This window comes from Accipiter gentilis, chromosome Z, assembly GCF_929443795.1.
Source record: "Accipiter gentilis chromosome Z, bAccGen1.1, whole genome shotgun sequence".
Lineage (NCBI taxonomy): Eukaryota > Metazoa > Chordata > Aves > Accipitriformes > Accipitridae > Astur > Astur gentilis.
In genome coordinates this window covers 7081760-7101287 of record NC_064919.1, presented here as the reverse complement: position 1 = coordinate 7101287, position 19528 = coordinate 7081760, and the positions used below count along the sequence as shown (strand labels likewise).

Sequence of the window (19528 nt, the reverse complement as noted above, 5' to 3'; positions counted from 1 at the left end):
ATTAAAACTTCATTCCAGAGATCTTCCAGTAGAAGCCCCCTTCTCCACTTTATATGGCATTTTCAACTTTTTTTGTTTCTCAAAAGTTTTTTCTTTCAACTTTTTTTTTACTTCTTTAGGGAAAAAAAAAAAAAAAAAGCTAAAATACCTTTTAGAGAAGCTGAAATTTTAAATAAGGAAGGGAACAGATTTGATACCACATGGAATTGTAGAAAAATAACGTTACTTTCCATGGGAAAAAATAAACTGCTTATAGTAGTTGCACATGGATATACAATGCAGCTGTGTGCACATGTGCATACTGTGCCACAAGGCTGTTGTAGGGATTACTTTTTACTACTGTCTTTGAAAAAGAAATTTCTGTCCTATATTGAGTCTACTATCTCTTGAACACTTAAATTTCATTAAAACATTATTAAACTCAAACTGTAAAAGAGCTTTTATTGTAATGAAATTCTAAATACATTTGCATTTTGTATATAGATGTAATACGAAAACACAAATTCCAGTTATCTAAAACACTAGGCTTAAAAAAAAAAACACAACAAAAACCAGTGATAAAAGCAAGGAATGGCTTCAGTTAAGTGATGATGTCAAAGGGCATGTATTTATTATTTCAGTCAAAGTCAGACTGTAAAGTTAAGTGAACAAAATGCTGCATGTAATGCTGTATTCTGTCTTACCGTGTCTTGGAGGACTTACTCTTTGATCTTTAGAAATGATTCCAGACTCTTGAGGAGGGGGCTGGGGGGGGGGGGGAGGGAATACATAAAACCATGGGGAAACATTTTTGAGATGCAAAGCTTCAAACAGCAGGACACCCAACAGAAATTGATACATTAGGCTTAAAACCAACTTCAACAAAGCAACCTCCTCCTAGTTCAACAAACAGCTTCAAAAGACTCATGCCACATGCTTAGATGGGAAAAGAAACAAATCTCCAAAAGAACTGTCCTGAGATTTTCCTAGCTTGCCGTCACAGGATGCATACACTTATGATAAAACTATTTAATTGATCTGAAACTCAAAATAAATGAACAGATATGCAGAAGTGGCTCAGAAGAGAGTGTTTAGATGTCTACGACAACATAACATCACAGGTATTTAACTGGAATGGAAAAAGAGATCTAGAGCAATGCTTATCCAGAAAGAGGACTAAGTAAAACCTTGTTGAAACTGTGAGAATAATTTGAAAAACTCCTTGGTTTAGCTTTGGTTAAAAGGCATGCAAGAAATAAGTATGCTTTGTCTTGGATGAAATATGTTTCATGAGTAACAATTACAGTTCATTAGACTGAAGCATTGTGAAACTGAAGGAACCCCTGTGAAATACTATTTCTATTGAGATAGTCACAGGGCATTTATTAATTATTACTAATCTTCAACCTAGTGGTTACAACAATCAGGGTAAAATTTTAGTAACTTCACTTCTACAAGATTAGTCACAGAGAGCGTTGTCAGAAAAGCTACACTCTATCTCAAAGAGCAGAGTATGGGAAATAGCATTGGTTTATCCCTTTAATTCACTAGAAGAAGAAATTCTAGTTTTGATCACGATCACAGGTCAATTAAAAGTTTATAACGTTCATAACATGTTCAGATGTAGTTTATAATCTCTGTAAAATTAAGGTATTAGCTGCAATTTATCCTACCTCATATTCTTTAATAAGTAAAGGTATTGTTTGGAAAAATACTACGTTGCCCTCCAATTAATCTTCTCATCTTTCCTCCCCTGCAACTCTTACCCTAAATGTAGTCTCTTGTCTCAGAGTGTTTAGAAGACAATCATAAAGCACTTCTAAAGATTTTGAATGCTAAGTAATGACTTGCAGCTGGAAGTGTGTGCACACCTCCTCCCCCACACGACTGGATCAGCACTAGAATCAGGAGGTTAATTACACTCCACTAAGATAAATGTCACAAACTGGAGGAAATTCGCTGCTTTTTTTGGAAAAGAGCAAAATCTGGTAGTTGATAAACTTGCTTTCTGACTGTACAAGGCACATCCCACTGAAATTACTGTGAAAGGCTCTGGGTGACTGAATGAGGCCTTGGACGCAGTTTCTATTTATTTTTCAGCACCCCTGCATCTTTCAAACTGGATGACTGCCTTCCTACTCTGAGGAAGAGGTAGCTCTTTTAAGCAGAACACACAGCTTTGTAAATGTCAATACAATCTGAGAAATAAATTGTATTAAAACAATCCCATAAGAATGCACTAATCTGTTACTTTCAAAACAACATCTGGTCATATCTTAAAGCAAAATCAATAGAAACTATAAATTATAAAGCATCTGAAAAGCTAGTAATGCTTATTAAATTTTAAGTTATAAATAATGTTAGGTAAAGAACAATTGCACTTTATTAATAGATTTTCCTTTGGAAGATAGAACAAGTAATATCTTTATAATAAAGGTTTAAAAATAACTTCATTTTCACATGCATGCCCTTCATCACTAAATTTAAAACTTTTTTCCTGCTCTTAGTGCAACAGTCTGGTTTTGATTTTGACTCTCCTAGTAGCAAGACAGTGCTCTTTATTGTTAAAATTTATATTGCACTTCTAGGTTGTACTTTCATTTAAGCTCCAATCTATCAAACACATGCTTAAACACATGCTCACAAAGACAACAGGTCTGCTATTCAAATACTAACCATGTATTTCACTGCTTTGCTGAGAAAGATCCAAAACAAGCTATGCACAGCTGTTCACAAAGTTATTGTTTCATCTTATGAAATTTCTAAAAAAATAGTATCTATACTTAAATATAGCTTATTTTGATCATAGCCACATTTCATACAAATGCAGACTTGAGTTATAATCTATTAATAACTAGCAGAAGAGTTTAGGATCCAAAGTTTGCTCCTCAAGACAGAGACTAGTATTGTTTTCCCAAAGGTGAAAATTTTCATTTGAATGGGAAAAAAATAACATTCTGTGTCTGGAGAATTTTAGCCAAATTAATTTCTGCAAAAAGCTTTTTTTCCCAAGAAAATAATTGTTTCAAAAATAATTCCCAAATAATCTAATCATGTGAAGTATCAATGTCCTAGAACCTGATTAAATAATAGTGTTACATTAATTCACTTATTTAGTCATGTTCCATTGTAACATAATTTCTAAGTAGTTGAAATTTATTTGCACAAATGTTTACAAATATGTGTTTTGTCTCATATTGTAGATCTACCATGTACCATTTATGCCAGAGGCATTTGTTCATCTGTCCAAATCAAAGAACAAAAACATTCTGGTGCTGTATGTTTGTGTACTTCTAGCTGTTGATTTGCCTGCGTGGGAATATCTATCTGCATTGCTATATCAACTCCCACATGTATACTTTTGCTGCAATAGCATCCTCTCATGGAATAACTACCATGAAAAGGTCACCAGTCTTTCCATTAGGAGTTTTCATACAGAAAGTTACACTGGTATAGCTATTGCTGCATAAATAATTGTGGCACATTTTTAGATGCCAATAAACCCTGAAACACTAAGAACTATAACAATAAAAATGATGGGTAAAAATTAGGTGCAGCTCATTCAACCAACCATAAGTAAGTAAATTATTTGAGTTTTAAACATATCTGATCAAGTCTTAGGGCAAAATATTTGAAAATATACTGGTATAAAAGATGTTATTGATAATGGGTGAATTCAAGGAGATTATGAACATTTAGGAATATTCTGTGATGGAGCAATGCTCAAAAGACGTTCGCTGTAAATTATTGGCTAAGCTTTGTTGAACACAAAATTATGTGGAGAAATAAACAAAGCAGTGATACTAGGGCAGAGTAAAACAAAGCAATCAGAAGTGATAAAAAAATCCATTTAAACGGATACAAAAGCAAACAAACAGTGTCATCTGGCACTCCAAAAGGCAAGGGCTCCTGAGGAACCCAATATATACTCTGTAGGCTTTTGTGAGACTACTGAAATTTCAGCTGGTAAGTCTAACAGAGATCTGTAGTGGAGCCCATGTGGCTGTCTTATAAATTCCACTTCCATCCTTTTACCCATTTTCAGCTGATGTATCTGGTTAGCTTGGCCAGCTCACAGTTACAAGCTTTCACAAAAATGGCAGTGATGATCAAAATGCAAAGAGGAAGGCCATATCTTCATAAGACGTTCCACTCGTCTCAACAGGAATGATGGTTTTACAATTCACAACCGTAATAAGATTGTCTTGAAGCATATTCATATATGCCTCTAAACTCTGTCGCTGCAAAATGTGTATACTTATACCAAATCCATAAAGGGAAAAAAGGGTGCTTTTTTTTTTCCCCCATGTAAAAAAATCTCCTTTTGTAACTGACACGTCTACTGAACAGCTGCAATAGGTTTCTATTAAGATTTTTCCATGAATATTTCAAGACTGACAGATCTCTCAAGAAACAGATAGTTGAAGGCTGGTGCTTAATAATAGTATCTAATCCTCAGGGGTGTATTAATACTCTACAGTTCTTTCCGAAACTCTTCCTTTCTCTGTTTTGCAGTGTTTTTTTCTCATCTCACTAACGCTTTCTGTCCAGTCCACTACTATATTCATGTTAAAATCTCCCTTTTGCTTCTTCCTCTATTCAGTGCTAGTCTTAACTATTCTTCCTCTCTCACATTCTACTCTTGGCTTTCTTCTCTGTCCTTTCATTTATTATTCTCCACCGTAACCTAATTACTTATATTGCTCCCAAGTTGTAGGTTAGTGTTGTAAACAGTGTTCAATCCTTCCTTGCCATCTTCCTTTCTCCATTCACTTTACTTACCTTTCCTCCTTTGGTCCTCTGGAGACCTTTACTTCTTTTAACAACCCACTATAAAGTGACTCCCTATTCATTTGATGGCTTAGCTCACTGAGTTTATACAACTCAATGCCATTTCAAGTATGTTAAGCTGTTTAGTGGCATTGGTGTGTTGTCTTCTTTTTCTTTAAATACTCCCAAGCTAATAGATTGCCAATTAATTAGAAATAGTTAATCTTCGCAACAGAATAAACACTACATGCTTGTGTCTCTTGGGGAGCTCCTAAACTAATTTTTACGACTGTGTTAACCATTCTCACTACTTAGCAGCCTGTCAATGTAAATAAAAGTTTGCTGAGCAGTTATCCAGGCCATAGTTTGTAGTATGTTTTCTTTGAGCAGGTTGCTTCTGCACCTGCTGTCCTTCCCTTCTTTCATTGCTTGTTCCTGGGATGCACTGTCTTTAAGGATGCCAGTGTTGGGGGTCATGCTGATGATTGAGCTTCACCAGCATAAACACAGATAAAAAACTTGCACAAACACTGATTTTTTTGACCCGGTTTGTTGTGTGAAGTCTGATGTGCCAGCTTAACCAAGGAAGAAGCAAAAAGGAAGGAACACGTGGCAGAGAAGATTTTGAACTATTACTGGAGGAGTGTATCTCCTACTGCCTCCAAATTGAGGGAAAAAAAGACAAAAGGAATGGGAGCAGACAGAAAAGAACCCAACACTGATATGGCTATTTAGCATGCATTATATAGAAAATAAACCTGGTTAAAATGATTTTTAAAAAAGGTAGCTCTCAATGAATGGTCACCATGATGCAGATGTAATCATAAATTATTCGTACCTGCTGAAGTTGGTTCTTCTTCAACTGAGGCTGTGCAAAAAGGCAGCAGGGGCCGGGGGGAGGCAGAGACAGGGAAGGGGAAGGGAAGAGAAGAGAAGGCAGAGAGAGAAAAATACAGATTAAGAAATCCATATAGTTCTAATTGTTGTATTATTTACATTTCCTTACTATATGAGCAACAAGACGTCATGAAGAACTTTATTCTTAATAGTTTGATCAACTTCAGTAATATATTTCATCTTAGTGGAGAACTAAGCTAATATGAGTTAAGATCTCAGCTTACATTTGTAACATCACACTCTTAACCTTTCCCTCTAATTTAGCTGGTAGGGTAGGCCTAATACTGCAACAGCAATGTTCAACAGAGGAGTTTCAGTCAACTTCTCTGCAGTCAAATTCACTGCAGAGCTAGCTGTTGCAGTACTAAAAAGGAGCTGTTCTTAAGGTAAAGCCTTCTAAATAATCAACTGCAGGACCCATTTATTTGGTCAGAACAGTTAATGAAGGCTTTGCCTCATGACACAGCTAAGACAGCTGCTGCTTACCAAGCAGTTAATGAGAGGCATGGTCCACACCTTTTTCCCATCTCTCCATCTTCCACCCCTTCTGTTCCCTTCAGTTTCTTCCCAACTTGGTGCTGGCAGTAATGAATTAATGATGCTGAAATTAAGTAGTCAGGGAGCAAAACTGCCAGTTTGGGGGTTTGGGGTTGTTTTTTTTTGGGGGGGGGGGAGAGGGGCAGTTGCCTGTTGGACTCTCCCTTCCAGATGTTTATTGTCTGAGGTAAGCAATAAAAATCCCTATCTTCGTACTAGAACCTTTCCTTTTTGGCAATAGATAACCATTAAATTGCCTTAAGTTACCATCAGAAAGCACCTTTGACTGTAGACTATCTATTACCCTTACATTCAAAAGAAAGAAACAGACATATTCATAGTAAAATTGTATTTTAAAAGTACATCAGTGACCTAGTTCTTTCTCTCCCTGCAGTCAGTATGTTTTATATACACATGCATCATAAAAATGGTCTTCTTACAGTCTTGCAAAGTTTTCAATGACAGAAAAAGCAGCAATCAAGTGTTTCTCACTTGTATACTCTAAAAACACCTGGAAGTCTGAGAGGACTCTCCATAAATGAAATATAGAGTCCCTCTTAAGATACTAAACACAGGTATCCATACTTTTTTTTTTCTCTTTTAAGAAGTCTCTTCTACCAGTTGAAATGGAAGCTACTTCTGTTTGATTTCTTGTGGAATCAGTTCCATACAAACAGTGCTCCTACAGCCATGGCAAACACCGATCCACCCTGACGGCTTCAGAGCTTGCACTTGGCATACATAAAGATTTCAAACATTTTCTCAAAGATCAGTGCTGTGCTTGGTAAATTGACTTATTTGCCTTCAATATCACTCCATGTATTATGCTGGGAGAAATTAGGAAAGGAGCAGGAAGATCCTTCCTTTTTTTTAGTGAAACTTCATCAGACATAGCAAAGACCTCATCAACAGCCACCAACTGCATATAAGACCAACTATAAACTTTGGTTAATTCAGTACAATATTGTATATGCAACTGTATGTAACAGTTAACGTTGGATACATCAGTTATTTCTAATTGCAGAGTAGCATGGTGTCCTTTTGGGGGCTGTCAAATCCAATCAATAGAAAATAATGAATTACTGTCTGAAGCACCAGCCAACCATCTTGTCTCTAACTAAAGCTTCCTGAGGTAAATAGGTGATTTTTATTTATATAGCTTGGTGTTCAGATAAACACTGAAGAAGGCTATGTTACAAGAACAGTGCATTATGAAACACATAATCTAAAATGGCTTTAAAAGGGTAATTAACAGGCTAATCTTTTCCTCTTGTAACTCCTCATTTAGTGTCTAGATGTGTATTTTGAAACTAGATTAATCCAATTTGAGCTGTACGTATGTCATGATCACATCAAGATTTTAAATCTTACAATAACATGTTCTTCTGCTGTATAGTTACTGAATTTAAGTAAAATGTGTTTGTAAGAGTAGAGGATTTCAAGACAGTGATAGAAAGAAGGCAAAATGCCACCCTATTGTTTTTAAACTGAACTAATCATATACATCATTAGTTCAATAACAACATGACAGCTGATTCTACAAAAAAGAAACTGAGTATTTAAATCTTAAGAACAACAGAATCAGAAGTAAATAAACAAACTACAAACTAAGTCAATCAAGCATGTTGTAATTTATCAAGGTAACAGTGGCAGAGGACTACACAAACAGAACAGAACATGGAAGTTAGAAGTTCTGTTATTAAATTTTACAAATGCCTCAAATCTCTATTAGCTGCAAGCTCAACTGCTGCTTGAGCAACAAATAATTAAAAGTACTAGTGACTGTGCATTAAAACTGGTTAAACAAAATAATTCAATTATACAAAGAATATTGCACTAACAATTTTTTTTCAGATTGCTATTTGAATAATATTCTTAGACTTACTATTGGGATGAATACCAACATTAGCAATTCAAAGCTGGATTCCATTATTACTCTGAGGGTTGTTTCAGTGTGACCACCCTGCACTTAGGTACACATTGAAATAAAATATGATAGCTGAATCTCAGCTGAAATACATCATTCAGATGCCAAGACAGCTATGCCAATAACATACATTTTCTGTTTATTTAATTAATTTTGACTATTTGATTGCTGGTTTAGGCTCTTTCAGGAATAGACTACGTTAATTTCTTGTCTGTTAGACTAGAGTTAGTAAGAACTGCTGTTGTAAAATGCAAAAGACCTAGTTCTACTTGCCAATACTGTATTTCTTAGCCCTAGACAGAAATTAAAAATGTGTATTAAAAACAGATAAGAAAATGCAGTTAAGAACTTGTTTGTACTTCATGCACACTCTTTAAAAATCAAATGAACTTAATCTCTTGCTGTATGTGCCAGGACTTCTTTCACTGCCCATAGCTTGATAAACCATGTTTAAAAAAAACAGCCTTCAGTAAGCTATTGAATGCTCAAAGAATATACTATTTTTGCTTTATCATACCAGCTGAAATGCAATGTCAGCACTCTGCTTTCCACTTGTTAAGTAAATGCACTAAATTACCACACCAAAAATTTCCTACACAACACCACTTTATTTTTGCATCTGCAGTGATTTAAAACTTGAAGTTATTTTAAAAAGCTATTTATACAGTGACTCATCTCCATAGTAATTATCTGTAATTTACTTTCTTTACTTATTTCAGAGGGGTGGAGAGGGAGTAAGCTGGAATTGCCTTGCTCAACTGAGCTGGCACAAGCTGGTGACTCACTACACTGGGTGGTGGGTCACCATCAGCCTGCTTTCTCCTTCTGACTCCAGAGCTGTAAGACTCACACAGAGGAGCCAGGTATTTGACAAAAAAGCCCCAAAAAGAGCCAAGGACATCCCCAAATCATGGTCTTATAGCAGCATTGCCTGACCTTAAACTGTAAACTACTCTGCAGCTTTAAAGAACATTTTTCTTTCCCTTTTAATGCATCATTGACAAAATATATTAAGACATATGGCAGCACAAACATTAGTTTTTATCTTCTTAGAGAAAATCCGATGTTCACTTGGGAAAACTTAATCGTGTTTTCCTTATAGATGAATAATACTGCATGACATTAGTGGGGAAAAAAACACAAGAAGGCATGGGCAGATTTGGAAAGCATATACTGGGATATATATTGTCTAACATATATTAGCTTAAGAGAGATAATGTAACAAGGCAATGCTTGGTTAATTTCTGAATACCTATGCCAGACTTCTGATTATTTCTGTTACAATGGCAGAAGCCTTGAATATCTGAGAAAAATCTTTGAAGCATAGGTGACTTGAGGGAGGCAGATTCAGTGTAACTGTGCTACACCATGTTACATATTATGGTATGTTACATTAGTTTACTGTTTATATTAAAGTTTGTGTTAATTTTATATTAACGTGAAATATGTTTGTCTTTAACATTCAAATAAAATGTAAGACTCATATACAAAAGAATAAACTTAGATGTATGACATTATCTATATGAAAAAGTCTATGCAAGAGCTCTACAAAATTATCCAAATGAACCACCTGTGAACAGTAGGATCCAAAAGCAAACATTTTTCTGAAAGCAACATAAAAAAAAATAAAATATATTCTGCTCAGCATCAAATCTCGTGATCTCAGAGGACTTGCAGACTACGAAGACTCACTGACATCCCAAAAACTCAGCATCAGACATTAAGAGCGTGACTTTGATGCTACAGATGTTTCATTGAAAATACGTGCCTAGGAAGTCTGTCTCTTCACCTGGTCACCATTTGACAGATGCCAGTTCATTTTTCCATAGACTGTCTCAATCTTCTTTGGTTCTCAACGTGGCCCTGTGGGCAGTATTGGCAGTATTGACTGATGAGGCAACCCATTGTCACGCAGAGAGCTGAAACAAGCCGTCTTTCCACCAAAGCCCCCATTGCACCAAACCTCGCTCTGCCCCATGCAGTCAGATTAAACGTGCTAAAGACACCTCCAAGCCACATCTCGTATGATCAATGCTATCTCACCAACTTGTAACAACTAATTCAACCAACTCAGCTGGCTGCCACTGCAACAACTGATACAAACAATCATCACCCCTACTTATAAAGAGGAGCAGCAAACTCTAAGAAAAACAGATTGGTTTTAAGATGCATGAATCTGATTAATCTGGAAAAGGCACCATTTCTGCCAGTTGGTCAAAGATACATCTGTAGTGTGAGTAAGATGTTTTTATCTTGCAGTTTTACAGTGAGCTTGGGTTTGTCCTGTTACTGTGTGTTAATTGTAATGGTAGTGCTGGGACATCAGCACATCCTTCACTATTCACAGGCCCTTGGGAACAGCAGTGCCTCCTTCTAGCTTCAGGTGACTAAGAGGTATCTGCAGCTATTCTTGGAAAAAAACCCAAAAGAAAACAAGAAGGAAGACACCAGGCAACTCACTAGTGCATGTCAGAAATAACTCACTATGAACTGATAAAAGTCTACTTGGATGACAGATATTAAATGCAAAAAAAAAGTCATTAATTAAGAAACCCTAGAAATGCCTGTGGCACTTAATAGAGGAAACCTATTACTGTTCATAGGTTTACATCCACTTAAACACTTAAGCCTATGAAGAACTTACTCTTTCTTCTCTTCAATATTTTATTTCAAGAAATAAATTTCTAACAAAAAGTGGGTGTCTGAGCAAAATTTCAGGTATTATTAAAATCTAGAATATTCATATCTTAAAATGACAGTGTTAGAAATACCAATAAGGGTGGCTAATTCATTCTCACTAGTTTTCCTTTTTTTGTAAGCATCAGGGCCTGGTGCTAAACAAGAACATGTTTAAATATGAAAGAAAAGATTTATTTAGGTGAAATTCTATATTTTGAAGAAGGCAAGATTAGATAATGATTTTTGTGGTTAGTGTCTTCACATTTACAACTCTGTAGAACAAGGCAGTCAATGACGTGCCCACTGAGCCTTGTATTTGGCAGGATGTTCTTCTTATGGAAAACAGCATAAAAAGATGTAGTTTTAAAACAATTATTCAGTTCTTAGTCAGCTGTAGTTCTTGCCAAGGTTTCAAGTGCTGCCAAAGGTGCAACAGCACTTAAAGCCATAATCCTGAAACCAGGAATAGTCTGTCATGACTTGAAATATCACTCAATTTTACACACACACACACACGCATGCTGTCATATGCAGTTTTAACATATGCACGTTCCAAAAGAGCAAAGTATGTAATCAGAAAATGTCCTAGCACTTTTATGTACAAAACCAAGTATACTCAAATAGCTAAGTGACTAAGACCACAAATCAGTATACAGTAGTATTTGCTTCTTTAAATTTCAAAGAGCATTCTCCAACATCCAAATGCGTAATCTTAAAATTAAATACTAAAAAAGGCTGTAAAATATAGTTATGGTTAAGTAGTTACCTGCTAGCATCTGTTACACTCATGGATGCAAAAACCTATCCAGGATATCCCCACCATTACACACAGAAAGCTTTGTCTTCCAAGCCAAACAATTTCATATTTTCATATTTCAGTCACTTGCCTGAAGCTTTTTCACTTGGTTGTTTTGTGTGTTTTAAGGGAAATTTGACAAGATATTCTTATGTGAATGGAGAGCTTTAAAATAACATCATATATCTCACTGAAAGGTAATGATGATGATAATAACTTTATTTTATGGATATTCTCCCTCTTAGGAAAAAAAAAAGCCACAAACCAAAATAAAAGCTGACTCAGATGCTCGCAGTGTGTTTGAGTCTGGTTTTGGAATTGTATAGGAGGCTGGATTAGCTCTCTCACTGCAGATGTGTACCCAAGTACTTGATCCAAGCCAAGTCAAAGGTAGCTGGGTGCCATGCCAGATATGCCATTCCTTTGTATTATGGGCTGAAAATGTGTTCCAACTCAATACACAGATGACAGAAGCTGACTGAAAAGGCAGTTTGATGTGCTTTTGAGAACAGTTTACTCAAAGCTAGGAAAATCCTGGCACTTGCTCTCTGTGCAAGGGAGGAAAGCAAGGCTTTCTCAAAGATACAAAAATTCAGGCTGAAACCAAGTTGGACTGAGATAAGTAAACGTTGAACAGGGTTTGAGCATCACCAAATCTTCCACCAGAAATAAGAAGGTAGAATTACTACCATAGTACTTGAGAATATCCAATATCCAACATCCCATAGCATGAGGAAAGATTCAAAAGACAATAAACAATGCTCAAAACAGAGCAGAAAATAGCAGTTAAGACAAATAAACCCCAAATTTACATGGTCCTGTAACACCAGATACCAACTTTAATGCACAAACTTTCTATGATACTATTGTGCCATTTTTCACCCCAGACTAACCTCAACCAGCCAGTCTGCTGCAAGCAAAGTATGTCCAGATTGACCAGCTTGCCTTGCTGAAATACATACTAGGAAGTTAAATAAACACATAGGAAAACCCAACAACTTTCAAACCCTAAAATTTCAGGACGAAGATGTATCCTGCAATTTTCAGTGATTTCCCAAATACTTTGTGGGTTTTGGCCAGATTTTCTAATATGCCAGTTACAAAGATAGTGCTACCATCCTTTCTGGGGAATGAAGCTGTGTTAATCAACAAACAGACCAGCACATGAAAAGTCTTTAAATTGCATCATGATGAAATTAGAAGTACTCAGTAGTCACTGTTTCATAGAAAATACAACATATTAAGCACAACTGCATAGGACCATGAGCATACAGTTGTCAGTTCAAATGCCTTGCTCAGTTCATAGGCCCTACAGAAGAATTAACTTTTTAAAAAAAAAATAATCCAAGTCTATAGTACTCTTTTCAGCATGACTGAGGGCCGGCATATTGCTTTACTGAGATAATTTCCATGCAACACAATCTTCATCACAGAAAATTTGAGCTGTAAATTGCATAACGTGCCAAGAGGAGAATTCAAAGGAGCAGATGGCAGCTAAAATGAAGGCTGTGGTGTTAGAGGAGCCCCATGCAGGGAGACATATCACTTTGGTGCAGTATGTGTTTTTAATCGTTTTTTAGTAACTTCAGGAATGAGCAATAGGAAATATACCACCATAAAGCTACAGGGCATGAATACAGGTATAGAAAAGAGAAGATTTGAGTCCTGGTGCAAGAAAGGCAAAGCAGATATTTTTAAATGAATAAAACAATATTTTGATTGCCCAGGTAAATTTTGGAGACTGGGACATACTGCTTCAGGAGTGATTGTTATATCAGTATTCACTTCTAGCTTTTCTGATTGGGCAGAAACAAAAGAAGATCCTATTATCTTTGTAGCGAATATTGGCTTTATATTTAACTTCAGTACAACCTGAATAAGTACCTGAATATGTTTGAATCCATTATTGTCTATTGTTGAAAAATACATGTTGAAACATACGTATGATGTAGACTGTGGCAAAACAGTGTCAGTAATGTCCAGCTTCAATAAAACACTGCCCTCATCTAGTTCTCAAAGAATTTATTATTGTATGTCTATGTTAAAAACATCAACAGACAATACCGATTTATCTGAGGATATCTGCAGAGCCCATACTGAACCTGGACCATTTCAAAACTAGCACGTTGTTCTGCCCTAAAATAGAAGTGACAAAGAAGCTTACTTTAAACCTGGGGCAGTTTGAACTAATTACTATGCCCTAGACTGGTTTTACTGAGCACGTGAAGTTCTTTGCTGACAACTGTATTTCAACAAATAGAAATGCCAAAAGAGAAACATGCTTAAACATAAGTGTAAAACCAGATGTTTTTCTCTCTTGTTGACACTAACATGGCTTTGCTATATGCAGTGAAACAAGGCAAGAGAGAACAAGGTGATATGAAGTAAAAAATACACCTGGCATGAGGTTTCTTTATTTTCAGAAATCCTACATTTTTCCCTTTAAATTGTCATCCATGCACTATTCTTAATTTTTCAGAAAATAAGTAAAACTTGAGTACTTGAGGCTTTTTCTCAATAACAAGTGAAGATAATTTACATTGATTTTTCTTTTATCATAACAAATAAAGCCACTAGAAGTCAACAGTTTATCAGCCATTCTGACTTCACCCCTGTAACAAGCATTTTCACAGCAGCCGTCAGTCAGCACTCTGGTGCTCCTCCACGCCTTTCAATTTTCGTTAGTGTACGAGTCAGGCCTATTGATTTTGAGCTGTTGGGGTTTTTTTTAGATTTTTTTCATCCCAAGTGTATGGATTTTCTGAAAACCACCTCATCCCTACTTTTCCAGAGATTCCTCAGAGCAAATTTATTCATTTTCTGTGCAACTTCTGTCAGAAGCAGAGTTCTGCATTTTCAGAGGATGCTTAGCACCCTCTCCAGTGGCTGCATTTCAAAAGCAATCCCAACCAGCACCTCCCACAGTGAGAAATAAGAGCCGTCGGGCTCTGGCAAGGTGTGTTAAAAATCTGTCCTTCTTTCCTTTTGATTTTCCCTCTTCCATGCTGCAAACAGATGGCAAAACCTTTTCTTGCATTACCCCCTTCCAGCCGATGTTTGGTGGAATCAAGAGCACTTCCATACACTCGCATCTCCACTGCACACCATTGCAGCCCACCACAAAAACAAGGATTACTATTCACAAAATCTGTTCTCCTCAGCACTTGAGATGTTGCAAATGCTTTTTACTCGGTCAGTTCAAGTCAGAATTATGTAAATCAATACTTTGATCCTTGCTTCTGGATCTGGTAATGCCTTGTGCATTTCGTAAAAAGGCATACAGAAATGCAGGATACACAGAGAAAGCTGTATGGTGCTCTCAACCATTGAGTAAAAGATCCATAATCTCACCACTTATCTACTTATGTGGCACTTTTGTTTGGGCTGTCAAAGTGCTCACTGTTTTAGATTCCGGATACTGGACAATATGTAAGATTTTTATATTTTTCTTACAGGACCAGAGAGGCTGTGGAGTCTCCCTCCTTGGAGATACCCCAAAGCCATCTTGACATGGTCCTGGGCAACCAACTCTAGGTGGCCCTGCTTGAGCAGAGAAGGTTGGACCAGAGGACCTCCAGAGGTCCTTTCACACCTCAACCCTGCTGTGATTCTGTGAATCACATCGTCTTTAAGGAGCAATTAACAGAAGGGCTGTGCAATGGGAGAGAAACAAATTATATTTCTACAGTTACTCAACTTTTTTCCTTTAAGTATTAGCCACCTTCCAATTTCTTTATATAGTCATCTAACATGCATTTTGTGATACATTAACTGTCATACTATCATTACTGAAATACATTACATTTAAAGGACTAATTACAATGACAGTGATAGAAAAATCCCTACTGCTTCCATTGTCTTCATCTCTAATGTTCAAGGTAAATACATTTCAGTACTGTAAGTGTATGTTTCTGCAGATCTGGGAAAATTATAAGCAAATACTCACATACTTAATTTGGAGGAATCACTGAGAGAACCTTGACTGGAACAACATTGATTTCCATTACAGTTAAGTGCACTAAGGAAAAAGAAATTACGAGCATGTCTTCTCCATCATTAATTGCTTACTTCAGGACAGAACCTGAAGAATAATCTTTTGTTGTGTTGGGTTTTTTTCCCCACCTAATGGAAAAAAAATCGGTATATATATTAAGCGGAAGTGAAAAACTTTGTATTTGGGTCAACCTAAAACTTTCATGTTTGTAGTGAAATACCTTATCTTAATTTCATCAACCCTTTTAAGAGACAAAATAAAAACCCAACAATTTTAAAACACTTGGCATATTTTTCAAAAATTTCAAAATTAGACATCAGTAAACATTGTCTCATGAAAATTAAAATAAAAATGAAATTAATTAATATCTTTTCATGAATATTTTCCCAAGTTTTTAGGTTAAACCTTTTTTTGTTCGTTTTTAGGTCAAAGATATATGTGTTAGTTTTTAAAGTAAAACATTCCTTCTGAATTTAACTTGCATTCATGAATAATTTGCGTGGCCCCCATGGCATTTTCCAGTTAATATTCATGCAAAAAAAGTTCAAGTTTAAAGATGGGCAATCTAAATGCCTATAATGCTAACAGATGCTGTTTTATTGCATTTTCAGTTGCTCAACTTTATACAGCATTATTAAAGTTAACACGAAATAGTCTCTAATACCAGTATCTAATAACAAAGCATACTTGAAATAACTCCACTGACTTAACTAAAAGACAAAAATTAATCCCACAATATTTTGTCAAACAAAATTAATTCCCTACCCCCCCCCCCCCCAAAACCTTTTTTTCACTAGGAATTTTATGATGACTTCACTGAACAAAAAATAATCCCCTTAAGGAAATTCACTATAATATTAAATTTTAAATTAAACCATGTATTTTAAACTCTATGTTAATTACTATCTACAACATTCTGCAAGAGCTTTCTACATCAAAGATGACTATGACTAAATACAAGATATATTCAAGAAATAGACATAAAAATAGTAGTCATGAAATATTCATATGGTGAGCAAATTCTTCTACTTCATAAATATTCCATGTTTTAACCTAGTGAATTTTAGCCATGACTCTGCATTAAAAGGACAAAATGACACACTATACATGTAAAAAAATACGCACAGACATATATACAGACATACATGCCCTCCTACTGTAGGCTGACAGAGCAAAATGTCTGATTGCTATCTGCAGTCAATTACTAAAGTGAAACAGCCAATATTTGACTGAATTTCCTTTACTTATGTATCTCCTTAGTGATTCTTTGCACCACACAAAAGCCTTTACCTAAGATCCATTTTATAAATGTGGAAGTGACTGACTGAATTTATTGTCTTCTGCTGACCTGGAATAAATCAATCAAATACACATTTATATTACCTTCCACTGTCTGTCCTTCTTTTACTGTACTATCTTGCAGTTTAAAAATTATTTAAATGGCCCCTCATACCACTAAGGGACAATTCAGACCTATATAATGCAGATAGGAACTCCACTGAAATCACTGGAGTTTAGTCTAGCCAGGACAAAATCTGAGCTTACAACTCCAGGATAATTAATTCCTCTGCATTCCCAGCAGAAAGTGATCATGTAAATTTTGCTACCATTTTGTCACGATAAATGCACATCTCAGTGAGTGAGAAGCTTAATGAGGTTCTAGCTGTTTTCCAAATTTATTACAGTGCAAAAATCTTCAGCCTTCACTCCACACGTGGCCTCACAAGATCAGCGAGGGTCAGTAGTTGAAGGTCTATCTTTGGTTACTGTGCATCAAGGTGGTCAATCAGGTCACAGGAGAGGGTTTTTGTTCCTTTTTTTTATATTGGCAGAATCTTCTGTGCTCCTCAGGGGAGAGGACAGCTCAATTTAATGAACTTTATTTTCCTTCAGATAGTCTTGTACCTGATTTATCAAGGAACTTAAAAAGTGACAGTCATTTTGGTGGACTGAGGGTCTTGGTAAAAACTCAGGAATGGCAGATGTTTTTTGTTTCCTAATAACAGTAAGGAGGAAAAAAGTTAATGGTAAATCCATGTTATCCATAAAAATTGAACCAGTAAACTGAAAACAAGCGAACCAAAACGTTTTCTGTCCATGTTTCCTCTCCTTCATCTTCTGAATGTCCTTTTGCCTTTCTTAGTCACCTTGAACCCATTGAAGGGTACTTCTTGTCTGTTTTCTGTATTGTTTGATCTGCACTGCACAGTTACAAGAGGGATGCTGTTGGTTTTGTTTTTTTTTTTTTTTTAAATGAAAGTCCCTATTACTTTTCAAAAGAACTCCTGATGGAAATCTTGCGAATTAATTAGATTTTTGTACTTGATATAAACTTCCTTATTTTGGGTTTTTTTTTTCTGTATGTTGTGTACATCTTCAAGTATGATATTCCATGAATAAATGTCCCAAATCGTTTGGATTACTATGGTGGTTTGGGAGTTTGTTTCCAACCTATGATGCTAGTGACACTAATTCTTTAGGTTGTTTCTATATATCAAACTTCTTCCAGCTCTCCTACACCAAACCATAGGGTGAATAAGGTTCTTGTAAGCCTTTCAAAAAGATATCCTATCCATGTCCTGTTGTCTGCGTCAGCTCTTGCAAGTCTGAGCCTGTTATCTGCTGCTGTTTTGCAATAAAATTATATTTACACATTGCCACCACCTCATATCATTATCATAGGTTGCTATTTCTTTTATCCTTTCAGTAAGAATGCCATCGCCATAATGCCAGTTTTACCTGGTGTTGTTAACCAAGGATACGTCTGGACCCACAAAAAGTCCATGTTTAGGAACAACTTCGTAAAAATGTGTTGAACATGGTCAAAACAATCCAGAACTTACCATTTGTCATCCGGTTTTGTTCAAAGCACCTTATTTTGGATAACAGCAAGTACTAATATTTGTTTTTAAAGAACTACTGCAGTGGTCCAGGGTAAAAGAAAAACCCTCAGTTTATCCTCAACGCTAAGCTGCTGATCAGTTATGGTGTATTCAAAATATGATGGGGTTTCATACTGCTCAGCCTTTCATTCATGAACATTACTACTGGAATATTTATGGGAAACTTTATTTCTATATTCAGCTTCTATCTGGGTGCTCATCACATCGAATTACACAAACTTACACTTTGTTCAAATGCACACACCTGCATTCTCCTCCCCTTTCAAGTTGGGACCACTGCCGATATTGTACTCTTGTACAGTCCTGTGTAGAGTTTGCAATATCCAGTTGCCTACATGACAATGATTCTGCTGTATGACACCATGCCAGATTAATATCTTTTCTTGCTCTACAGCTTTCTCATCAGCAATCTATATTTACCCACTGATCACAGAATTATTTTGCTGTGTCGTACAGTTCATTTTTCATCATGTCCCTCACTTCTTTTTAATATTAGGAGTAAATATTACTGTAAATGAGCTTACTGGATATAGAGACATAACAAATCTTAAAAAAACCCCATAAAATTAGTTTCCTGCTTCTTACAGCGATGCTAAAACAGTTTTGTATTAAGGTGCCCAGTTCTTGTGTCTACATTTCAGCAAAGACTTAAAAATATCAAAGAAAGAGAAAACTAACACCTCAGAAATGTTACCAGAACAAGAAACACTAGAAATTACCAGAAATAAGGGTTAGAGAGTTCTGTTACTCAGGTGATGGAAACATAAACAGAGAAGCACCTGAGCTCTATTTACATATAGAAAATAAATCTGATGCTGAAAAGCTTTTTTTTTTTTTTCTTTTTAAACACATTGTGCTAGCAAAGATAACGAAGTTCAGTAAATTTGAGACATTCACCTTAAAACATGAAGTGATGTGTCTAGATGAAGGTGTAACTGTATATTGTACCACACTAGTAGTCATGTAAATGGTCAGGAAAAAAAACTTACCCTGAAATATGCATAATCAAAACAATGGCATTTTCCAGCATATTTTAGAACAGAGAC

General features: G+C 35.9%; 1 protein-coding gene across 1 annotated transcript in view; it reads right to left on the bottom strand.

Annotated features, from left to right (window-relative positions):
* EDIL3 (EGF like repeats and discoidin domains 3) overlaps positions 1 to 19528 on the bottom strand; it is a 263077-nt gene that overhangs the window by 153840 nt on the left and 89709 nt on the right. Inside the window, exon 3 of the mRNA XM_049796524.1 lies at positions 5588 to 5617. Coding sequence (XP_049652481.1) covers positions 5588 to 5617 — 30 coding nt within the window. The remainder of the gene's footprint in view (positions 1 to 5587; positions 5618 to 19528) is intronic.